Here is a 19,098-nt window from a genome sequence, read left to right as displayed (position 1 = left end):
TCCTTTCATTATTGTAATACACTAATTACTTCTTATTTTATAGTTAACGTGTTAACATTTTGTTGACATTTTAAACCAAATGATGAAATGAATATTTGATGATTAAAAAAAAAACGCAGTTGGAAGTATGTTTAGCATTTTTTAAAAATCTTGTTATAGAAATAATAATGAGCACATTTGTTCACCTTTCCCTTTGTTTTCTTTGTTGCTGTTTGGTTATGACAGGAAGGTACAGAAGAGCTCATCTTCATAGCTTGCGGGGTTTTCCTCATTAGATCACCTTGTTCCCAATATCTGATATTCAAAACAAAACAAAAAAAACCTCTTGATGCTGAGATTCTCACCCCGTCAGTCAAAATGTGTAATTTTTTCCTCATATTTTGCAGCCTTTAATCATTAAATCTAAGGGGGCATGGGTACACTTGCAATGATCATTTAAGATAGGATTTTAAAGGCATGAATCAGTTTTTTGTCATACTTTCTGCCTCACTTTAATGCATTTTGCTTTGTATGCCTTTAGGCATCTGTGGACAGCTTGACAGACATATGGATGTACTGTATGCCCATAGAGGTGGTCTGAGCTTCTCAGTGCAGCAGTGTTACGAGTATTACATCGCAGAAGATAAGTAATCTATGCCTGTGAGTATTGCTGTACAAATTAAAAAAATAACTGTCCCTGAAATTCTGTCAATACATTCACTTTCAAAATGAATCAGGATGAATGCATTTCACGACTCGTTCGTAAAATAAAAAATAGTGATTGCAGCAAAATGCACTTTATCACATAATCTAGTAGTCTTTTGACTTATATCGTTTGTTACTATTGTTGTTTAAGACGTGATAAGCAACGATAACTCGAGCAAAATTCAGACGACGTTGACAGCGTCTGGCTGCTTGCTCGTGTGGTGTTTTTCTGCTATCTAGTGGCCACATTAAGAACTGCAAAACATTGGTTTAATTTACACTCGGTCGCTACTTTATAATCCAATACTAGATCGTAGTTACAACAAAATGCCAGCACGGGTGCAAACTAAACCTCCTTAAACTTACCTCCAGTTGAGGTTAAAATAAATACAAATGTGGCGAACGGGGTATGAATGTAACAAAAATGCCCACGAGTTGTATTATTGTGACATGTGTGCATATGTTAAGTATGCTGATACATCGGGTATCAAAGCCCTTCAGGATAGCACCACAAACATGCCTCCAGACCTCCAGACTGTCAGGACATCTGTCATTGCTAACAGTCATATGGGCCTTCTTTGTGCGTGTGCACGTCTGACAGAAAGCCAGACAAAGACGGATGAATCTTTGGCAGCAGGTCATTTCAGAGACGGTGACAACAGCCTTGCTTCTAAAACATTCATGTGGAAAGGATGCCTTGGTTGTTGTTTTTTTTCTTGCATTAAATATCAAAAGCTAACTAGTAATTCCAGCCAAGTCCCAGCCCAACATATAAAGTAAGTCTTTTACAGTGAGGCACGCACGCGTATTTTAAATCAGTGATTCGCAAAAACTGCCCCGTGAGAGATCATCAAGTGTACAACAAAAATGTGTCTGTTCAACTATCTATGCCAGTGACGCTTCGTGGTAGGCAGTACAATTAAATACTCCTCCACTAGATGGCAGAAGGCACACCATTAACATATGCGTCAACTGTGTGTGACATTTTTTTGTTTGGGTTGTGTGTCATAAGACTTTTTTCCCCCCTAGTTTTGACTCAATAAAGTGTAACTGCGTATGTTTAAGTGAGATCAAGCCTTCAAAGCACAATTTAACAACGAACAAGCTAAGGCACATTACATAGAACGCAACCACTTCTGTTGAAAAACAAAAACAGTGCATTGTTCAAGAACGGATCCTAACACCTCTCGAGATTATGCAGTTTTAAACTATAAACACCACATCAAATGCAATATTTTGCATATATCATTTTGAATATATTCAGACAGATAAGTGAATGAACCTTTGGACAAGAAGACGAAGAAGAAGGGGATCCTAAATGCAAGAAGACCGGGGAAATACAAGCCACTCGATACAAAGGGTTGCGTGAATATTGTTATACCACTAGATGGCGCAGCTCATACACGTTTAAACAAACGTGACAGGGCCGTTGGATTGAAGGGTGAATACTGTGAAATTGGGGGTGGGGTCTGGGGGGATTGAAAGTGTTTCTAATGAACTGTGCTCAAATATTTTCTCATGACTAATCAAGGTGCCTATTGAGGGGATTTCACCCCCAACTCCTTCATTCCACCACATCAAATAATAATCATTTGTTTCAGTTAATCAAGTTGTTCAGAATTAGGAGCTCTAAGAGTCAAGGGTCATGTGAGATACAAAAAAATCATATTTAGACCCTATGCATCCTAAAAGCAATAGTTAACTTATAATTTAAACTAATCTATCCAGGAATGCTCATGTAAAAAAAAAAAGCACTTTTCAGGCACTGAACCTCAGCGACACCTTTTGTCCTTAGTCCGTGCGATTAATTTATTGTCTCATACATACAAGAAAGACACTAAGACCTACTGTTAAATGGTAAGCATTCATATTTATAGATTTAGAAAATTGGACGGGGGCAGGGATTGGGGTGTTTTAGAGGTGAAAGTGGGGGTGACTGACATTGTAGTCAAGGGGGGCCTCTCTTTATCCTGCTCTGATGGCGAACATCATTCATTCATTCATTCATTTTGTCTTCGTTTATGGTCACGGATGAGCCGGAGTCTATGCCGGCGGACTTTGTGCGAGAGGCAGGGCACATGCAGTATACAAACAACGATTCACACATTGCCAGTTTAGTGTCGCCAATGAACTCAATGTGTACACTTTTAAAGAAAAGCAATGAAAGCACAGGAAACACAGGAATATTTGAACCCAGAATTTCAGAAATGCGAGCCAGGCATTTTTGACCATGTTGCCTCAGTATTTATTCATTCATTTAAATTATAATGTCAATTAATTTGATATAGCGCCAAAACCCAAGAAACATGACTACATTTCTCAAGCGGACTGGGTTTAGAATTTCCATGCACCAAAAGAGACATAATGGAAGCAAGTTGTTTTTATGGGGGGACGGGGGGGGGGGGGTGAACTCACCTGTACAGAAGAAACCTTTAGAGCCAAGAGTCTGTGTGGAGCAGCCATTTGCCATCAACTCTAGAATGAGATTAAAAAAAAAAATAAGATGCTTAGTTTTATTTGCATCCTACAGCTTTGCAACACCTCCAAATTAAACAACAACAGCAAAAATATAAACGACCAAAATATCATGACTCAATATAATTAGAGGGTAGGATCCTTGAGGAAGAATAGAGCACTGTTAATCCAACACTTGGTTGTCAATAACATCGACCTATGAGGAATGCGGATGAGAGCGCGAAGGAGTTTGATGACTGAGTTGGGTTAACATCGGAGAAATGAATAAAGCTATATAACCTATCAGCCTGTGGGAAGAGTCAATGCATTTCTGGAAAGCCGCATCTAATAACTATGCACTTAAGTATAAAACGAAATAAAGGCAGACAATGTTGTGCCAAGGCATCACTATGACACAGTTTTTGCAATAATAAATATAATAATGATAGATGTTGGTGGGGACTAGTTGTCATTTTCAATGAGCAAAATGGGCGGAGCCCACCAGTTGCCTCATGTTTTAATTAATTTCCTCTCACCAATGTCCACCAAGAACCGCTACCGCCCCCTACTGGCAGACAAATGACCTCAACACCAATCTATGGCTCAGTGGCTCAGAGTAAAATATCTTTTCCGTTGATATCACTTTACGCATTACATAAAATTATTGCATCAAAGAACAAAAATATACGATTGAATGAGGTAAGCGTAGTCGTCCACTTTTGTGCTAATTAACAAGAGTATGAAAAACTAAAACTAATTTACTGCGCACTGAGAACAGATAAAAAATATGCGATTAATTTATGATTGCATCACATCACATTCCACACATTGAAATACTCATCGAATCATCTTTCACACCAGGTAGAAATCAGTCTAAATTGTTTTGTCGCTTCTTCGAAGTTCATGAACAGTGAGATTTCCCCTTGAAAATGTACCATCCTTGTATCGTAGCCCATATATGCATGGACATAAATGATGCACATTCCTAATACACACACACACTCATACACATACATACAGATAGTCAATCTCCAGTGTTTTTTAAAGAGTATTTTTATAGTTTTTGTGTTGACGCTCAAGTCTGAGAATCTTTTCGGGATTTTCTTTATGAACAAGGAAGTGGTGGAGGGAGCAGAAGGGAGGGAGAGGGGGCAGGAGGGGGGAGAGAGGGAGAGAGAGAGAGAGAGAGAGAGAGAGAGAGAGAGAGAGAGAAAGAGAGAGACTGAGGGATGTGACATCTCTTCCTCTCTCGCATTCGGGTTACGGACAACGGAGAAGCAGCGACCATGCTGTGGAAACTAGTTGAGAATGTCAAGTATGAAGATATTTATGAGGTAAAGTCACCATCTTTGCTTCTCCTATTTGGCTGAAATGGGATTACCAGGCATGCTTGAAATGGATACGTGTGTCGTTTGACCGGCAGGTGTTTTCCAGGTGGTGCAACCTTTATAGGCCTTACTAGAATCGGGTTGTGAACGTGAACGGGAGCCACCTAGGGTAAAATGTGTTATTTTGTATGCCGTGCTTGTGGATGAGATGCATGCTTTATAATTGATTTGCAACATATGGTCAGAGAAATGGTGGAAAAAATATATTTCTAGAAAAATATACTTTTTTAAAAATACAGTATAGGGGTGCTGATGGAATGTAATGATTTTAAAGTCAAAGGCACTAAGCGACACTAGTTACGACAGTGGACAGTTGATCGTGTTCACAGGTTACAGGGTGCATGAAAGGGTTAATGTTGTAAATTGGCTACAATATACAACTTGAAAAGTTACCCTAAAACGCTCATTCAGGCGTGAGATGTATGTAAATCATCTTGGCTTTTCTCCCAGAGTTATAATAGAAGAAAATAGCCGAGCTGCTGCAGACAGGGGTGTGAAGAAAAAAAATAAAAAATGGGCCCCTTGGCCAAGCCCAGTGGGAGAGCCTTGTCTCGTGCCGCACATGGCGTCTCTCCCACGGCCACCGCAGTTTAAGGGAGCGCCTAATGTCATTAACCAAGCACTACGCGGAGGGCATTGTCGAGTCTAATGCGCCTTTTGACTCGTGACACGGTTCACACGAGCCCCCCACGCGCCAAGGAGTGCATAAAGAGTTTCTTCTGGATCATTCTACAGAGCTGATTTCCGTTTGTTCAAATAATCTTGGAGGGGGTATCTTATATCTGGTGACCGGTGAGCGACCTATGTGATGGAGATTCACAGCGCAGTGTTTTTTGTCATATTAGTCTGCAGTATTCTATTGCAAGTGAATCCCAATTTATTGCGGTTCGGCGTTCGCTCCCATATCAAAGGTTGTTTTGTTTTGTTTTTAATTGGTTTTTACAATGTTTAAAACAGAAAATACAAATAATTCTGTTCGAAAACTTTTGGTTTTATTTTAAACCCTGCGATTATATTTGAAGGCATCCAGCACCGACAACAGAAGATAAAACTCCTGGAGTAGCCAAAGAAGGCGGCGAACCATGTTTTCGCCGTTAGTGCCATCTTGGAATATTCACAGCACTTAAACTGAGTAATATTCTTTTTTTGGGGGGGGGGGGCAAGTTCAAATCTCAAGTTGTGTTTTAATAAATTGGAATGTGTTTACACGTGTGAGTAGTCACACTATTTCAATAAATGCATGGGTTCTCTATATCGCGAAATGTCTCCCATTTTAGTGCAAAATTTACCTCCGTGAAAAACGGGGGCAGGGGGCTGTATTCTATACCGATTAAAAACATACCTGCGTGTCTCAGAACGCCACGCATGGTGGCGCAAGATGCTTCACTCGTGGCGATGTGTCGCCACTGGCCACCCGTGAGCGCATTAATACAGTTTTCGTCCGAATCTCAGTCGTGAATAACAATTACACGGGAGAGGTAAGCAGGTGTGGGGGGGGGGGGGAGCTCACACACGCGGGGGGAAGAGGGAGGGAGAGAGTGTGGTGAGAGAGAGAGAGAGAGAGAGAGAGAGAGAGAGAGAGAGAGAGAGAGAGAGAGAGAGAGAGAGAGATCTGCCCCTGGAGGTGCTTGGAGCAGCATATGCCCGGGCTCTTGTGGACTAAAAAATTGGCGTTTCGGCTGGTTTGGTTGTTTTTGTGAGGCTGACAGCGGTTGTCCAGATGTTAGTTCATTCTTACTGCACTGCGGTGAGTTTTCACTCATGGTTATCATTTGTGGTGAATTGGTCTTCAGGTTCTTTTTTTTTTCTTCTTCTTCTTCTTTTTGTGAGTTTCTAATTTTCTGTGCTCCCTCAAGGACCGCCATGACGGTGTCTCGAGTCACAGCTCGCGCCTGTCCCAGCTGGGTTCGGTATCCCACGCGGGGCCCTACTCCAGCGCGCCTCCCCTCTCCCACGCGCCCTCGTCGGACTTCCAGCCTCCCTACTTCCCACCGCCGTACCAGCCGCTCGCCCACTACCAGAGCCAGGACCCGTATTCCCACGTGAGCGACCCGTACTCCCTGAACTCTCTGCACCAGAGCCAACAGGGCGTATGGGGGTCGCGCCAGCGGCAGGACGCCGCCGGAGAGCGGATGGACAGCTCCTCTTTGCTGGCCCAGCCTCGGGCCTCGCTGCAGCAGCTGCCTGGGCTGGACCCGCGGCGGGACTACGGTGGGGTGAGGCGGCCCGACGTGCTGCTGCACGCCGCTCATCCGGGACTGGAGCCCGGGATGGCCGACGGATTGTTGCACGGACTGCACGGCATGGAGGATGTGCAGGTGAGTCGGAGGTCAGGAAACGAATTTTTCAACGCATGTGAGAGATATTCAACTTGTTTTTTCCTTACTTGCATTTTTAATTTTTAATTTTTTTTTTTAATGCAGCGATCATTCACGTCTTTGGAGGGGGGTTGGAATAAATATACTACTCTGTCAGACAACGAATTTCCTCAAATAATAGAGGGCATATAAAGCATACAAAAACTATGACAGAGATTGTACACATTTTATTTATAATAATTGAAGTGTATAATATGATTCTTATTTTTTGAGCGGGATCAGGGGTCAGTGAATGAGGTGCCCCCCAGAGTTGACCTCTGAAAAAAAATGCAGCTGTGGTCTGACCCAAAAGGGCCTAAGGCTGAGAATGGGGCCGCAACAAGATAAGCATGGCATCTCTCTCTCTCACTCTCTCTCTCTATTGGGGCTGTAAAAATAAACAAATTGAATCAGAAGATTGGTTTTGATCTCACCCAACCAAATTGAATCGTTGTGATTTAAAATGTAGCATCCTTGAATTGCATTGCAATCCTAAATAGTGAAACTGTTTTACAAAATAAACTGGGGAATTACGTACTGGACAGGAATAAATAAATCGTGGATTAATTAACTGCAATTAATTATAGCACTGACTTGTTGGAAACTTTCTCTTTTTATCTCATTTTTTCTTTTGTTTTTGGGATGTCACCTGGTGTGATTTTCATATTCAGCATGTTCATTGTCGACCTGTAATTTATTGCCAAGCTTGCAAAGTATTTCTGTTTTTGTTCTTGATGTGATGTCTGGGCGTTGGACTAAATTAAATTCACTTAACCCCCACTATAGCTTAATTACGTGTGACATTTCAGTGGGCTGTTGCAGTGTGAACTGTCAGTACTATAAAACCAGCTTATAACGATGGTTTGTATCTGTCTTGGTATTGACAGACTATTGACGACACCAACGGAACCAACATACTGGATCAATCCGTTATTAAGAAAGGTAAACTGCATGTCGATGCCGTGTGCAATGCAAATGATGGATATTGTCGCCTTTAAAATGATGCATATACTTTGCACTGCTGAATCTATTAAGGTGGCTTAAACGATTGGGTCGCATGACTGTGATTTATTGGGCAATTTAACTTCAACTACAGTAAATGCACAGCTTTGACAGAAATATAGGATAATGTTTTTGGGGGGGGGGTGCAATAAACACTGGTGTGAACATCACTAACCCTTTTTAGTTATTGACAATTATCCAATACAGAGCTGATTTCCGTTTGAATATAATGAATAATGAATATAATGTAAAGTATTGCAAATCGAGCATCTCTCACAGTGTCCCGATCTGGCATGACCGAGTCTAAAATGTCATATTTTGAAACGAGCAATCTTTCTACTGGCCGTCACGGCGTACCTAATGAGGTGACCGGTGCGTGTTTTTTCCTTATTGTTGTAAACGCGGCGATGGCGAGGGAGCAAAATGATTCGGGCACCGTTTTATTCAAGGGGAGTTCCACTGGTTAAAAAAGACTGGCAGTTGTTCCTGCTCAGTGGCTCCAGGATGGGGAGGCTGTAAAGCGGGATAACGACCCCCCTTGCTCCCCCCCCGCATAGCGCCGCTGACAGGCTGCCACGCATGCAGGCAAGCCGCTGATGATGTGCAATGATTCAGTCGCGGGATGTTGAGTGACTGAGCTCCCCGCGGGGCATTTAAACCGCTGATGTAATAAATGGCACCGCTCACGGAGATCTCGTGAGCTCGTTTAGAGCTAATCTGCTGTATTATCCCCCGTGGAGCTATCAAAAAAATAATAATCACACTGGCCCGGTGCATGCATGCGTGCGTGCGAGCGTGCGTGCGCCTGCTTGGCTGCAGCGGCGTTTTGACCGCCGAGTGCGAGATTTAACATAAATGGAAACAAGATGAGTGTGTGTTACTCAACGGCCATGCGAAAGGTGGGAGGGAGTTTCGCGCGACTGGATCAGCAATCGATAACGCGATGTCTACCAGAACTTTGTAGTCGAAGTCAGGATAACCTCGTGAACGCGCCTGATTAGACAAGATAACCAAATTAGTTTCATGATGACCAAAACACACTCACTGGCCTCGGCATTAAATGCAATCACATTATATCGTATACTGAGAGAATATTTTTGGCTGCTCAATGTAATTATATCGGCTGATCAAATATCAGAAACGGCCTTTACTTGCAGTGTTACCAAGAACCAAAAGAAAATCTTATGGGCTATAAATGTTTTTTTTTTACACACGGAAAAAAATGCCAGGAAATGAGGGACAGCCTTTTAAATTATATCAAAATACAATGTTGCGTTATCATCGATGAAAACCGTTTTTAGCTCCTTTATTAGATGCCATGTATGTCAAATTGCCCGTCGACTAATGATAAAAAAATGAAATGGAAAAAAAAAAATCTCCCTCTTTTAGTCCCCATGCCACCCAAAAACATCGGTTCGTTGATGCTCGGCAAGGACGGCCTGATCGGTGGAGTCAGCGTCAACATCAACGAACTGTTCTGTTCGGTACCGGGTCGGCTGTCCCTTCTCAGCTCCACCTCCAAATACAAAGTGACCGTCGGGGAGGTGCAGAGGAGACTTTCCCCGCCCGAGTGCCTCAACGCATCCTTATTGGGGGGCGTGTTGCGAAGGTACGCACACGCACACACACACACACACACACACACACACACACACACACACACACACACCGATGCACCTCTATGCAAATCTCTGGAGGCACTTTGTAACACCCACACACAATTCAAAATCACTTGAAGCATCCCTCGTGGCATGCTTTCAAAGAAATTCATTGCGCACGCATGCTGTGTATCCAAATGTTTACATTCTCGTCCTCTACATTTTGACAGAGCAAAGTCCAAAAACGGTGGGAAATGCCTGCGGGAAAAACTCGAGAAGATTGGGCTGAATTTACCTGCTGGGAGACGCAAGGCTGCAAATGTCACGTTACTCACGTCACTAGTTGAAGGTGATTATGAGAAGCATTATTTTAACCCCCCCCCCCCCCAGAGGGCGTGGCACCGGTTTCAACTGCCTTCAAATGCTGCGTCTTGAGAGAGGAGGGCGGACTGCGATGCAAAATGAATTTGATTCAGCGATTCAAGCAGCAATAATGGCGATAACTTTAAATGAGAATAAATCACATTTTTACATTTTTTAAATTTTTTTGTAAATCGAACAAACCATATTAACTAGTACGTTTAAATCATGCAGGAAAATAATCACACCATACTTAAGGTCAATTGTGCTGAAAAATAGCCTCCCTCTTCAGTGCATCCAATTTGTTGGATTGAACAGCAATTCGTTACAAACTAATAAGAAGCAAACACGACAGTCTAGGCTTTCATTTTTTGCACTCGAATGATGGAAGTGGACTCGTTTCTGTGCGCACCCCACGTTGACTCGCGGCCCCTGTGTGCAGGCGAGGCCGTGCACCTTGCCCGAGACTTCGGCTACATCTGCGAGACCGAGTTCCCCACCAAAGCCGTGAGCGAGTACCTCAACCGGCAGCACGCGGATCCCAACGAGCTGCACACGCGGAAAAACATGCTGCTGGCCACCAAGTGAGTTTGATGGAGCGTTTGATTGGATTCTCACTCGTTGTCTTTTATGGCCGCAACTGCTGTTTGCATCGCATTTTTACACACGTCACAGAAGCGTATTCTGAACCTATTCTAATTTGAAACCTGCAATCGCCGTTATTTTTCCCCCCTCTATGTGGAGGCAACTATTTCACGTCAATAAATAATTAATATTTAGATATTTATTTACACCTGAGTCTAAAGCAGCGGGTGCCCCCTCACTTGTCTATCCCTGCACATTGTTGCCGTTTCATTTGAATGACATAACTGCACCCATTGTGGGGAGGAAAAATAGCACATTCGTCATCTCCAAATGGGGGGCATTTCTGGTAGAAGGAATTAGTGAGAAATTAAAGCCTGCCTTCATTTTCCAGGGCCCTCTTTGGACCTCCTGTTAAAGGGTGGCCTGAGGGAGCATGAGCCTGCTGCGAGACAATATTTTTATATATGCCTGCCCCGTTCTGGCGCAGTGAGCATGGCAATGACATTTGGATATGAGATTTTATTCACGGGTTGATATAGTTTAACCCGGAATAAAATATAATGTTTGATGTTCGAAAATATCACCAGTTAATGCAAGAGTTCGGCATTAAACTTCATTGGCCACCTGAAAATATAGCTCTAATATTAACATTTTTTATTTTTGGAAAATGTCAGTGCAAGATGAGCATTCTCCAGACTTTCAAGTGTCGTTAAAAGATTCATTTACAAGAAAGCTTTTAGTATAACGTTGGACAATTTAATGAGACCAGAAGAGCTCACGGACATTTGAAAATACAACTTCAGTTGCTGTGAATGCATATTTTGACCCATGCTCGTCTTCGAGGCAATCCATTGTACTGGTCTCTGTGTCAAGTTATAATTATCGATTTGAGGGCTGCTATACAGTGGAAATGAATTCGGGATTTTTCGCAAATGAGTTGCAATTGCTGTGTCAAAGAAGCAGTTAGATAGCAAATAAAATTAATCCAAACTATCTTTTGAAAATCTTGCAACATTGTTGTAAGAACAGAATTGGGGGCAAATATTCACAGCACAGGGTGTTTAGAATGAAGATATTTCAAGATCTGAAAAGTAAAAAAAAAAAGAGAGGTCAAGTTAAATTAGACCACTGAAAAGAAGTGGTTTGTCGTCTAATTGCGGTGCAATATTGGCTCGTAAATTCCAATATCTGTTTGGTGCTCAGTATGGCTGATGTGTTCGCCGGTGGATGTTTGATGCTCAGATGTGAACCTGCTCCACTGCTGTGTGTCGGTGGCGCCTCTTCAAAAATTCATTATTTATCAGTCAAGTGTTTCAAGTCATCAGAAAACAACAGTGAGGGCCCTAAAGTGTAGCCCGAGGTGGAGACTTCTTCTCTCTACTCAACTAACCCCAGCTGGGCTCGGCCTGCACCGCCTGTCACTCATTTGCTGCAGCAATGCCCTTAGGCCTGCCTCTATACTGTGTGTGTGTGTGGGGGGGGGGGGGGTGCTCTGAGAAGCCAGAGGTCCCTTGAATCTAAATTGGGCCCAACTCCCAATGAAAAATGAGGTGTTTAAATTTAACAGGGTGTCCAAAATGAGATGTTAAAAACCTATTGCCCTCACATGAAGGCCTAATATTCCTTTTTTTGTGCAAGTTGATGTTGTTTCATAGGTGATTGAATGTATTGAAAATTTTTTTTTTTCAAATTTGTGCTAAGAACATTGCAACAAGAGCATGCATGATAATAAATTAAATCAGTTCAAAATACCCAAAACAAGGGGCGGAGCTAAAGGGTAGGGTAAATCCAGCCCTTGTCACTCTGTGGCTACCCCTGCACCTAGCGGGGGGGAAAAAAACGAAATTATTTTGTATTAATTGCATATTTAAAGAATAAATGTGTAATTGGTCTCAGTGCAAATTTAAAAAAGAGAGAAGTTACACTACATTAATAAACACTACACAGGTATTGGCAAAATGTTTTCAAATCCAAAGCAAACGGCTAAATTTAAACATGAAATAAAGCACAGGCGATGTCACGTCAACATAACGGTAGGAGTGAAAGAATACGTAGCATGTCAAGGTTTTGTGCAGCAAATCAGCGCAAACTGAAAGAAATACAGACATACATTTGAAGTCTTCCTGCCACAGTGTCAAATTGCTCAACAATTATCCTGCGCAGCTTCCCAAACACAAATAACGCTCATGAGACAGGCACCTGTTTGTAGCATTGTCTGGTTTTACCGATTCATCAGCAAACTGCTTTTCATCTCCACTTTGTGATATGATTTCAAGGTTGTTGTTTTTTTTTTTTACCCTTTTTTTTTTTTTGCAATAACTTCCACAGAACTTAATTCAACCATTGACTTTCTTCTTATTGTACAACATTTCTAATGTATTTTCAGTACTTTTACATTTGTTGATTCTGAGGGCTGGATGCAGAAAATTTGACGGATGCAATTCTTTGACTTTGTTTGTTTTAAACATGCTAAAATCGACCAAGCGATTCAGTAATGCTGATAGTTAATTTTTTTCACCCAGATTTTGGGGTGGTCACGGCACACGTGTAAAAAGCAAATGAGTGGAGTGATTGGCTACGATTAAAGTCAGCTGTGACCACCCCCACAACAGTGCAGCCTTCCTTCTCTCAGAGGTGCCGACCTGTGCATATCTGGTCTCACTCACTGATGAAAATAGATTATCTTTAGGGGAGAGCTCCTGATACCGATTATCATGTGAGGCTACGCTAGCTGAAGTAGCATCAATGGCAAAAAGGTCTTTCCTCTCCCGACACATGATCGCTTCTCTTCCCTCCAGGCAATTGTGTAAGGAGTTCACAGACCTGCTGGCCCAGGACAGGACTCCCTTGGGCAACTCAAGGCCCACGCCCATCCTGGAGCCCGGCATCCAGAGCTGCCTCTCTCACTTTTCCTTCATCACACACGGCTTCGGATCACCCGCCATCTGCGCTGCGCTCACAGCCCTCCAAAACTACCTCACCGAGGCCCTCAAAGGACTGGACAAGATGTTCCTCAACAACCCTCCCAACCGGCACGGGGACAACAAGTCTGGCGAGAAAGAGGAAAAGCAGCGGAAATGAACCAGACGTGACGTTATTACTTGCAGCTTTACGCCACTGAGACTGAAGTGCGCGCACGTATACACACACACACACACACACACACAGACACACACAGACATGCACACACACCAGCCTGCGTGAGGAAGGAAGAGGAGGAAAGGAGTTCAGAGACACAGAGGGACTGTTCATCTGCGTTACGTTCTTTCACTCCCCCGAGGACATTCTGGCTGCGGTGTTACATCCATTTTGCTCCTCTTGCCAGCATCCTGACCGCAATGCTGTGTGCAGCAGCAGACTTTGTGTGTGTGCGCGCGCGCGCTTGTGTTTTGTCTTCACGCAACAAAAAGCATTGTGAGTATGAAGATGGGTCATGAGCTATCTATCTGTAAAACAGATTTGTCTGGTAACTTCACACGAAATAGAAGCGGGTGGGGGGTGGGGTTGGCGGGGGTAATTTATGCGTGTACATATTTATTTATATTAATTTAAATGGTTGATTTTGTAAATAGGTGCCAGCTATTTTGGAGGAGGCCTATTTATCTGTGATTTGATCTTTGTGCGTCACCAGCCGGTGGGGGTGGGGGAAGTGAGGGCTCGTCCAGTGTTTTTCTGTTCTTCTAGAGCTGTTGTCATGGTGCTGATGATGGGTAGACATGCTTTGAATTGTCCTGTGCTTTCATTTCTATCACACTGATAATAAACCATGCGTTTTATTATGAGAGCTATGCTGCTGGCACCCTTCCTTCACAAAAACGCCGCACTTGGAAATGTATCCTCATATACGGAAAGCAAGTCCTCCTCACGGCACAGAGTGAGCAAATGTCCTCAACGGTGGGAGGAGGATGGAAGGAGAGAGATTGAGAAGGGGTGACTTTTTAATCAAATGAGAGATTGTTCTGAACTCCTGCTTCTGTGAAAAATGAAATTCGGAATTTGACCAAATGTTTTACTTAAAAAAAACAAATACAGCTCTAAAATACAAAAATATGAATCTCAGGGGTTTATCCAACAGCGTGTATGATCTTTTTCTGACTTCCTGAATGCTTACTGTTAAATTTAACTAACCTACAAAAAAATGAACAGAAAGGAACTCTCAGCTTCCTGATCAGTCGACGTAAACCATGAAATGGACTTTTTCTTTTTCAGCATTTCAAGCAAATCCATTTTTACTACTCATACTGCAGTTCAAATGTCCAACACACCAAATTTTTCTGACTAAAGCGTGATGTAATAACATCCCCCTCCAAAATAGCATTATTTGATCCAGAAAGAGAAAAGATAAAGAGTCAAAAGTGCTCCAAAATAAACCTGAATTCCTTGGTCACAGATGACCTGACTCACCCACTTGGTTATGATTCTGTATTATGGCCACATACCAGGAAATGTGAAAGTTCAACCAAACAATAGGGTCAAATAAAGCGGGTCAGTTCACGGAAAACTGTTGGCTGCATTTTCACTTCAGATGAAACCATAACACACCATCAAACCGTTTACAGTCTCCGAAGCAGTTGGGTAAAATTATGACCATTGGTCCACAAGGCTCGAAATATATATTTTTTTTCTTGGCGGAGCTGTTTTGCGGATCACTGACTTCATTTGAGGAACGTGACAACATTTGCATACGTTCGCGTGCACGCATGAGCCCAGCAATCTGTTTGGGATCGTCTCGGCGGTTGATTCTCAGTTTTGCTCTCCAAAATGTTTTGATAAGGCTTGAGATGCAATGTTTGCCTGGCCAAATGCAAATTCTGCTCCTCAAGCTGCCATGTCAAACCCCTCATTTCACATTTTATTGCTGATTAATACATCAGAGCACTCCGTCGCAATTCCAAGCTACCATGCCTTGTCAGAGAAATCTGATGGGAAACTTCAGCGCTCCGATTATCCAAGACATGATTCAACTCATCATTCGTGCACAATCATTAATTGGGCACAAACTGCGATACTGAACCATGAATGCACTTTATGCATTTGAACCTTGCCGACTATGTTGAAAGCAACCCTTTTTTTTTTTCCCAACACAGGTTATTGCAAGCCTTTTTTTTTTTGTGTGAACAATATCACTTTTAACTAAAACAATACCAATACTGCTACTGGTAATAATAGATCAGATACTGAGGTTTCATCATGCAAGGAAGCTGCAATGTATTCCAGAGCATGCACACAGCAGGATGGATTCCAGCGAGATAATTGGCTGCATTCTGGAGGCCTCTCACTCGCATGTGCGCCAGGGAGCAGGAATTGTGCCTTGGGGGGGAGAGGGGGGGGGGCTTCGTCTGTGTTGGCTATCTCGCACTGTACTAATGATGAGAGAGCACGTGATGCGCTGGGTCGAGCAGACGCACACAGAGACAGAAAGAGAGAGAGAGAGAGAAATTCCGAAATCAACTTTATTAGGCCTTTCCTCCCCAAAACAGTGCAGGTCTAATGGGCAAATAAACTACCTTAAAAAAACATAAGAGAGCAAAAGCGGGAGGGAGTGATAGAAATGGAGAGAGTGATAGAGGCAGCCCGGGGCCGAGTGTGACCACTGGAGTGGAACGTCGCGTGACGCAGGTGCAGAGTTCAGAACCCTCACGTCCGCGAGCGATTCCCGTTCAACAAAAGAAAAAGCTATTGAGGATCAGCGGATATACACAACAAAGACAGGTTGGCTGGCCGCGGCAACAATCATGCTTGGGATGAGAGCATCGCGTTGGGATAAATTCATTCTCAATGGCATTTGGCACAGAGACAATGGATTCGTGGCTTTCAAAAGTTTAGAACCTTTGAACATTTTCATGTTTCCACAAATGTAAAATTATTATTTGGGGGGGGGGGGTGCAAGCCCCAAACTATTCCATTGGCACTCTTGGCTGTACGTTTAGGACAAGTTGACCTGTGTGGTATGTTACTTTTGGTGTTGTTTGTTCAAAAATGGTCTCCACCTGTGACTTCTGGCAATTGTTTTTATTTCAGGGCTGTCATAGTAAAGGGGGCCGAATACTTTTGCATGCAACACTTTCTTGAAAAAAAAAAAAGTTAAAATAATGAATAAATTTCAGCTTCATAAATGAGAACTGTATGTAAAAGAAAGATTGAAATCTATGTACTCAAAATATAAGGATGGTTTTAAATAATTGTTTTTTCCTATGACATGTAATTACGCATCAAGTATAAAAGTAATTGTCGTTGCTGGATAAGCAGAAAAACCCCGTGGGCAATCTCTATTCTGTTGTCTTTTCACCATGCTTTCCTTTCTACTGATCTGATACGAGCTAAGCCAGCAAAAAGCGTGCATGTTCTATTGCCAGCTATATAAACACGTGATCATGCTGAAAGATGACCGATATGTCTGATCAAGTTGTTTTCATGAAACTATCACAAGATGTCATTTTAATCATGAGACCGGTTCAACCTTGACCCAGCTGTGAAAAAACAACAACAACAAAAAAACAGAGTCCAGTTTGCAAGTTACATCTTGCATCCTGAGTCACCCTGTCGTTTTGCCAGAAAGTCAGGAAGCGCGTTGCCATCAGCAAAGCCTTTCAGCACTCTTGTCACCCGATGGGCTGTAAAAATGCTTATCCCACGCACACACACACACACACACACACACACACACACGCACACGCACACGCGGGTTATCCAGCATGCAGACTGCCGAGTGCAGGTCGGGAGTAATTCCTGCTCACAGCACTGTGCTGCAGGCAATGGAGGCGCTGGATATTTCATTATTCATTAATTTACTGTTTAACAAATCCTGTCATTACTGAGCTAGAGCTGTGTTCTTTCTCTCCCTCAAACACACGTGCACGTACACACACACACGCACACACACACACACACACACACACGCACACAGTGGTGAGTGTCAGGCGTTGCAAATGGGCCTGTTTGATCCTGGCCTTCTCAACAAATGCGTAGAGAGCCATGAATAATAAGAAACGCGGAGCTTTGCCGGAACGAGCAAGCGTGACACTACCTCACAAAAAAAAAAAAAAGCCCTTCAGCGTGCGGCAAAAAGTCCGCTGGGGCCTGCAATAGGCGCCCGAGGTTCTTTATATGAAAAGACCACAAAAAACCAAACAGTTGGCATAAGGGCGATCGATATGAAAGCCAACGCACCCCCTCTGCCGCCCCCCCCCCCACCCATACGGCTCACGCGGAAGGTGAGAGCGACACTGGACCATTTCCTGTTTTGCATAAAAGGTTACCTCAGCTGCTGCTTATTTTCTTCACGACTGACATTCATTAAAAACAACAAACACCCCAAACAACATGCAATGTGGCTTTTTCGAGATCCTAAACACAAACCAAAGTGCATTTCTCAACAATTCTTGTTTTTGGTGTGTGTGCGGGAATTGCATTCCATTAATCGGTTTTAACAATGAACCATTAATCATCTTGTTTGGAGAGGAAAAAAAGGAAAATAAGGCGAGTGCTCCACAAAAAGCCCGAGGCCGAGTGCTGGAACACTTTACATTGAAAAGTGCGAGTCAACTGTAACAAAATAAAAGAAACTCCAGTTTGTCAACATGCTCAGGGCTGAGACGTTGCTGGGACGTGGCACTCGAAAAAGGTACCAAAGAGGAGGCGACGCCATTCGGACAACAAACAGCAACGTCATTTAACCTCCTGACAAAACATTCAAGTTAAAAACGGTCAAATCCACCCACCCACCACTTAATACCTTGACATCTTGCCACCGAAAAGCCCCAAAAACACGGAAAAAGACTGACATCCCAAGGAGGACCAAAGCACCGTGTATCTCAATGGAGTAAAGCGGGACCTGTGGGTGGCCGCCGACTCGATGTCATTAACACGTGACATATGGAGAGCTGACGAGGAGCGGATGGAGGCCGGCGATGCGCCTTCACGGCCGTTCTTGTGTCTGCGGGGGCCGTGGGGGGCCGCGGGGCACCGGCCGGCCCGACTGAGTCGAGCAGCTAGTCGGCGTCGGCCGTTGAGACGCAACGTGTGGATCAGTATGCATGACGGACAATACGCATGGATGGTAGCTCAGGGCGAGGTGTGGGTGGTTGTTGTATTGGGAGGAGGAGGGCTCGGAGGGGCGGGGGGGCTCGGAGGGATGCTGGCAGTCAGATTCCCTTTAGGACGGTTTGAAGATATTAAGTTGAAGTGACACAGTCGCTGCTGCTGCTGCTGCTGAGGCAAGACAGCTTCTCAAGGTCACACAGAGGAGGACGCACACTCCTATCGCCAAGCCACTCATGCTCATTTGGACACAACAGCACACACTACAATCATACCGACGTAAAAAATGAAATACAGATGATGCTATTCGACCTCAAAAAGAACCAAATATATATATATATATATATATATATATATATATATATTCGTGATGCTTCAAATATTTTTGGCCAGGACCGATGACAGGTTCTGTTGACCTTTTGCATTTTTTTTTAATGAAAGAAAGTCACATCACAAGAACAACAACAGATCTTGAACCTGCAGAGTTTGAACTATTTGTCAGTTGCCGAACAAAAATCAAGCATGCATATACCGCAAAGCCGACAGAGCTGCAGACCCCTTGACGCAGCCCTCAAACCCCGAAGCCGCACTTTGCTGAGGCCCAGCAACCTTCGCCTTGCGCAATATTCA

General features: G+C 43.3%; 1 protein-coding gene across 2 annotated transcripts; it reads left to right on the top strand.

The window, feature by feature from the left end:
- Nucleotides 1-4,380: 4,380 nt before the first annotated feature.
- Nucleotides 4,381-14,210, top strand: tfap2b (transcription factor AP-2 beta). 2 transcript variants are annotated; one of them, XM_086100982.1, is made up of 7 exons: nt 4,381-4,472; nt 6,383-6,844; nt 7,771-7,825; nt 9,275-9,494; nt 9,714-9,832; nt 10,286-10,427; nt 13,227-14,210. In XM_086100982.1, the coding sequence occupies exons 1-7, from the start codon at nt 4,425-4,427 to the stop codon at nt 13,507-13,509; spliced, it is 1,329 nt and encodes a 442-aa protein (XP_085957108.1). In that variant the 5' UTR covers nt 4,381-4,424; the 3' UTR covers nt 13,510-14,210. The 2 variants fall into 2 exon arrangements, with proteins under 2 accessions (XP_085957108.1, XP_085957109.1); XM_086100983.1 differs by lacking the exon at nt 4,381-4,472 and adding an exon at nt 6,186-6,273.
- The last annotated feature ends 4,888 nt before the right edge of the window (nt 14,211-19,098 follow it).

Source organism: Hippocampus guttulatus, chromosome 20, assembly GCF_054856545.1.
Source record: "Hippocampus guttulatus isolate MCC_2025c chromosome 20, RoL_Hgut_1.0, whole genome shotgun sequence".
Classification (NCBI taxonomy): domain Eukaryota; kingdom Metazoa; phylum Chordata; class Actinopteri; order Syngnathiformes; family Syngnathidae; genus Hippocampus; species Hippocampus guttulatus.
Note: the sequence above shows the minus strand (reverse complement) of the source record. Positions and strands in the feature narration are given on the sequence as shown.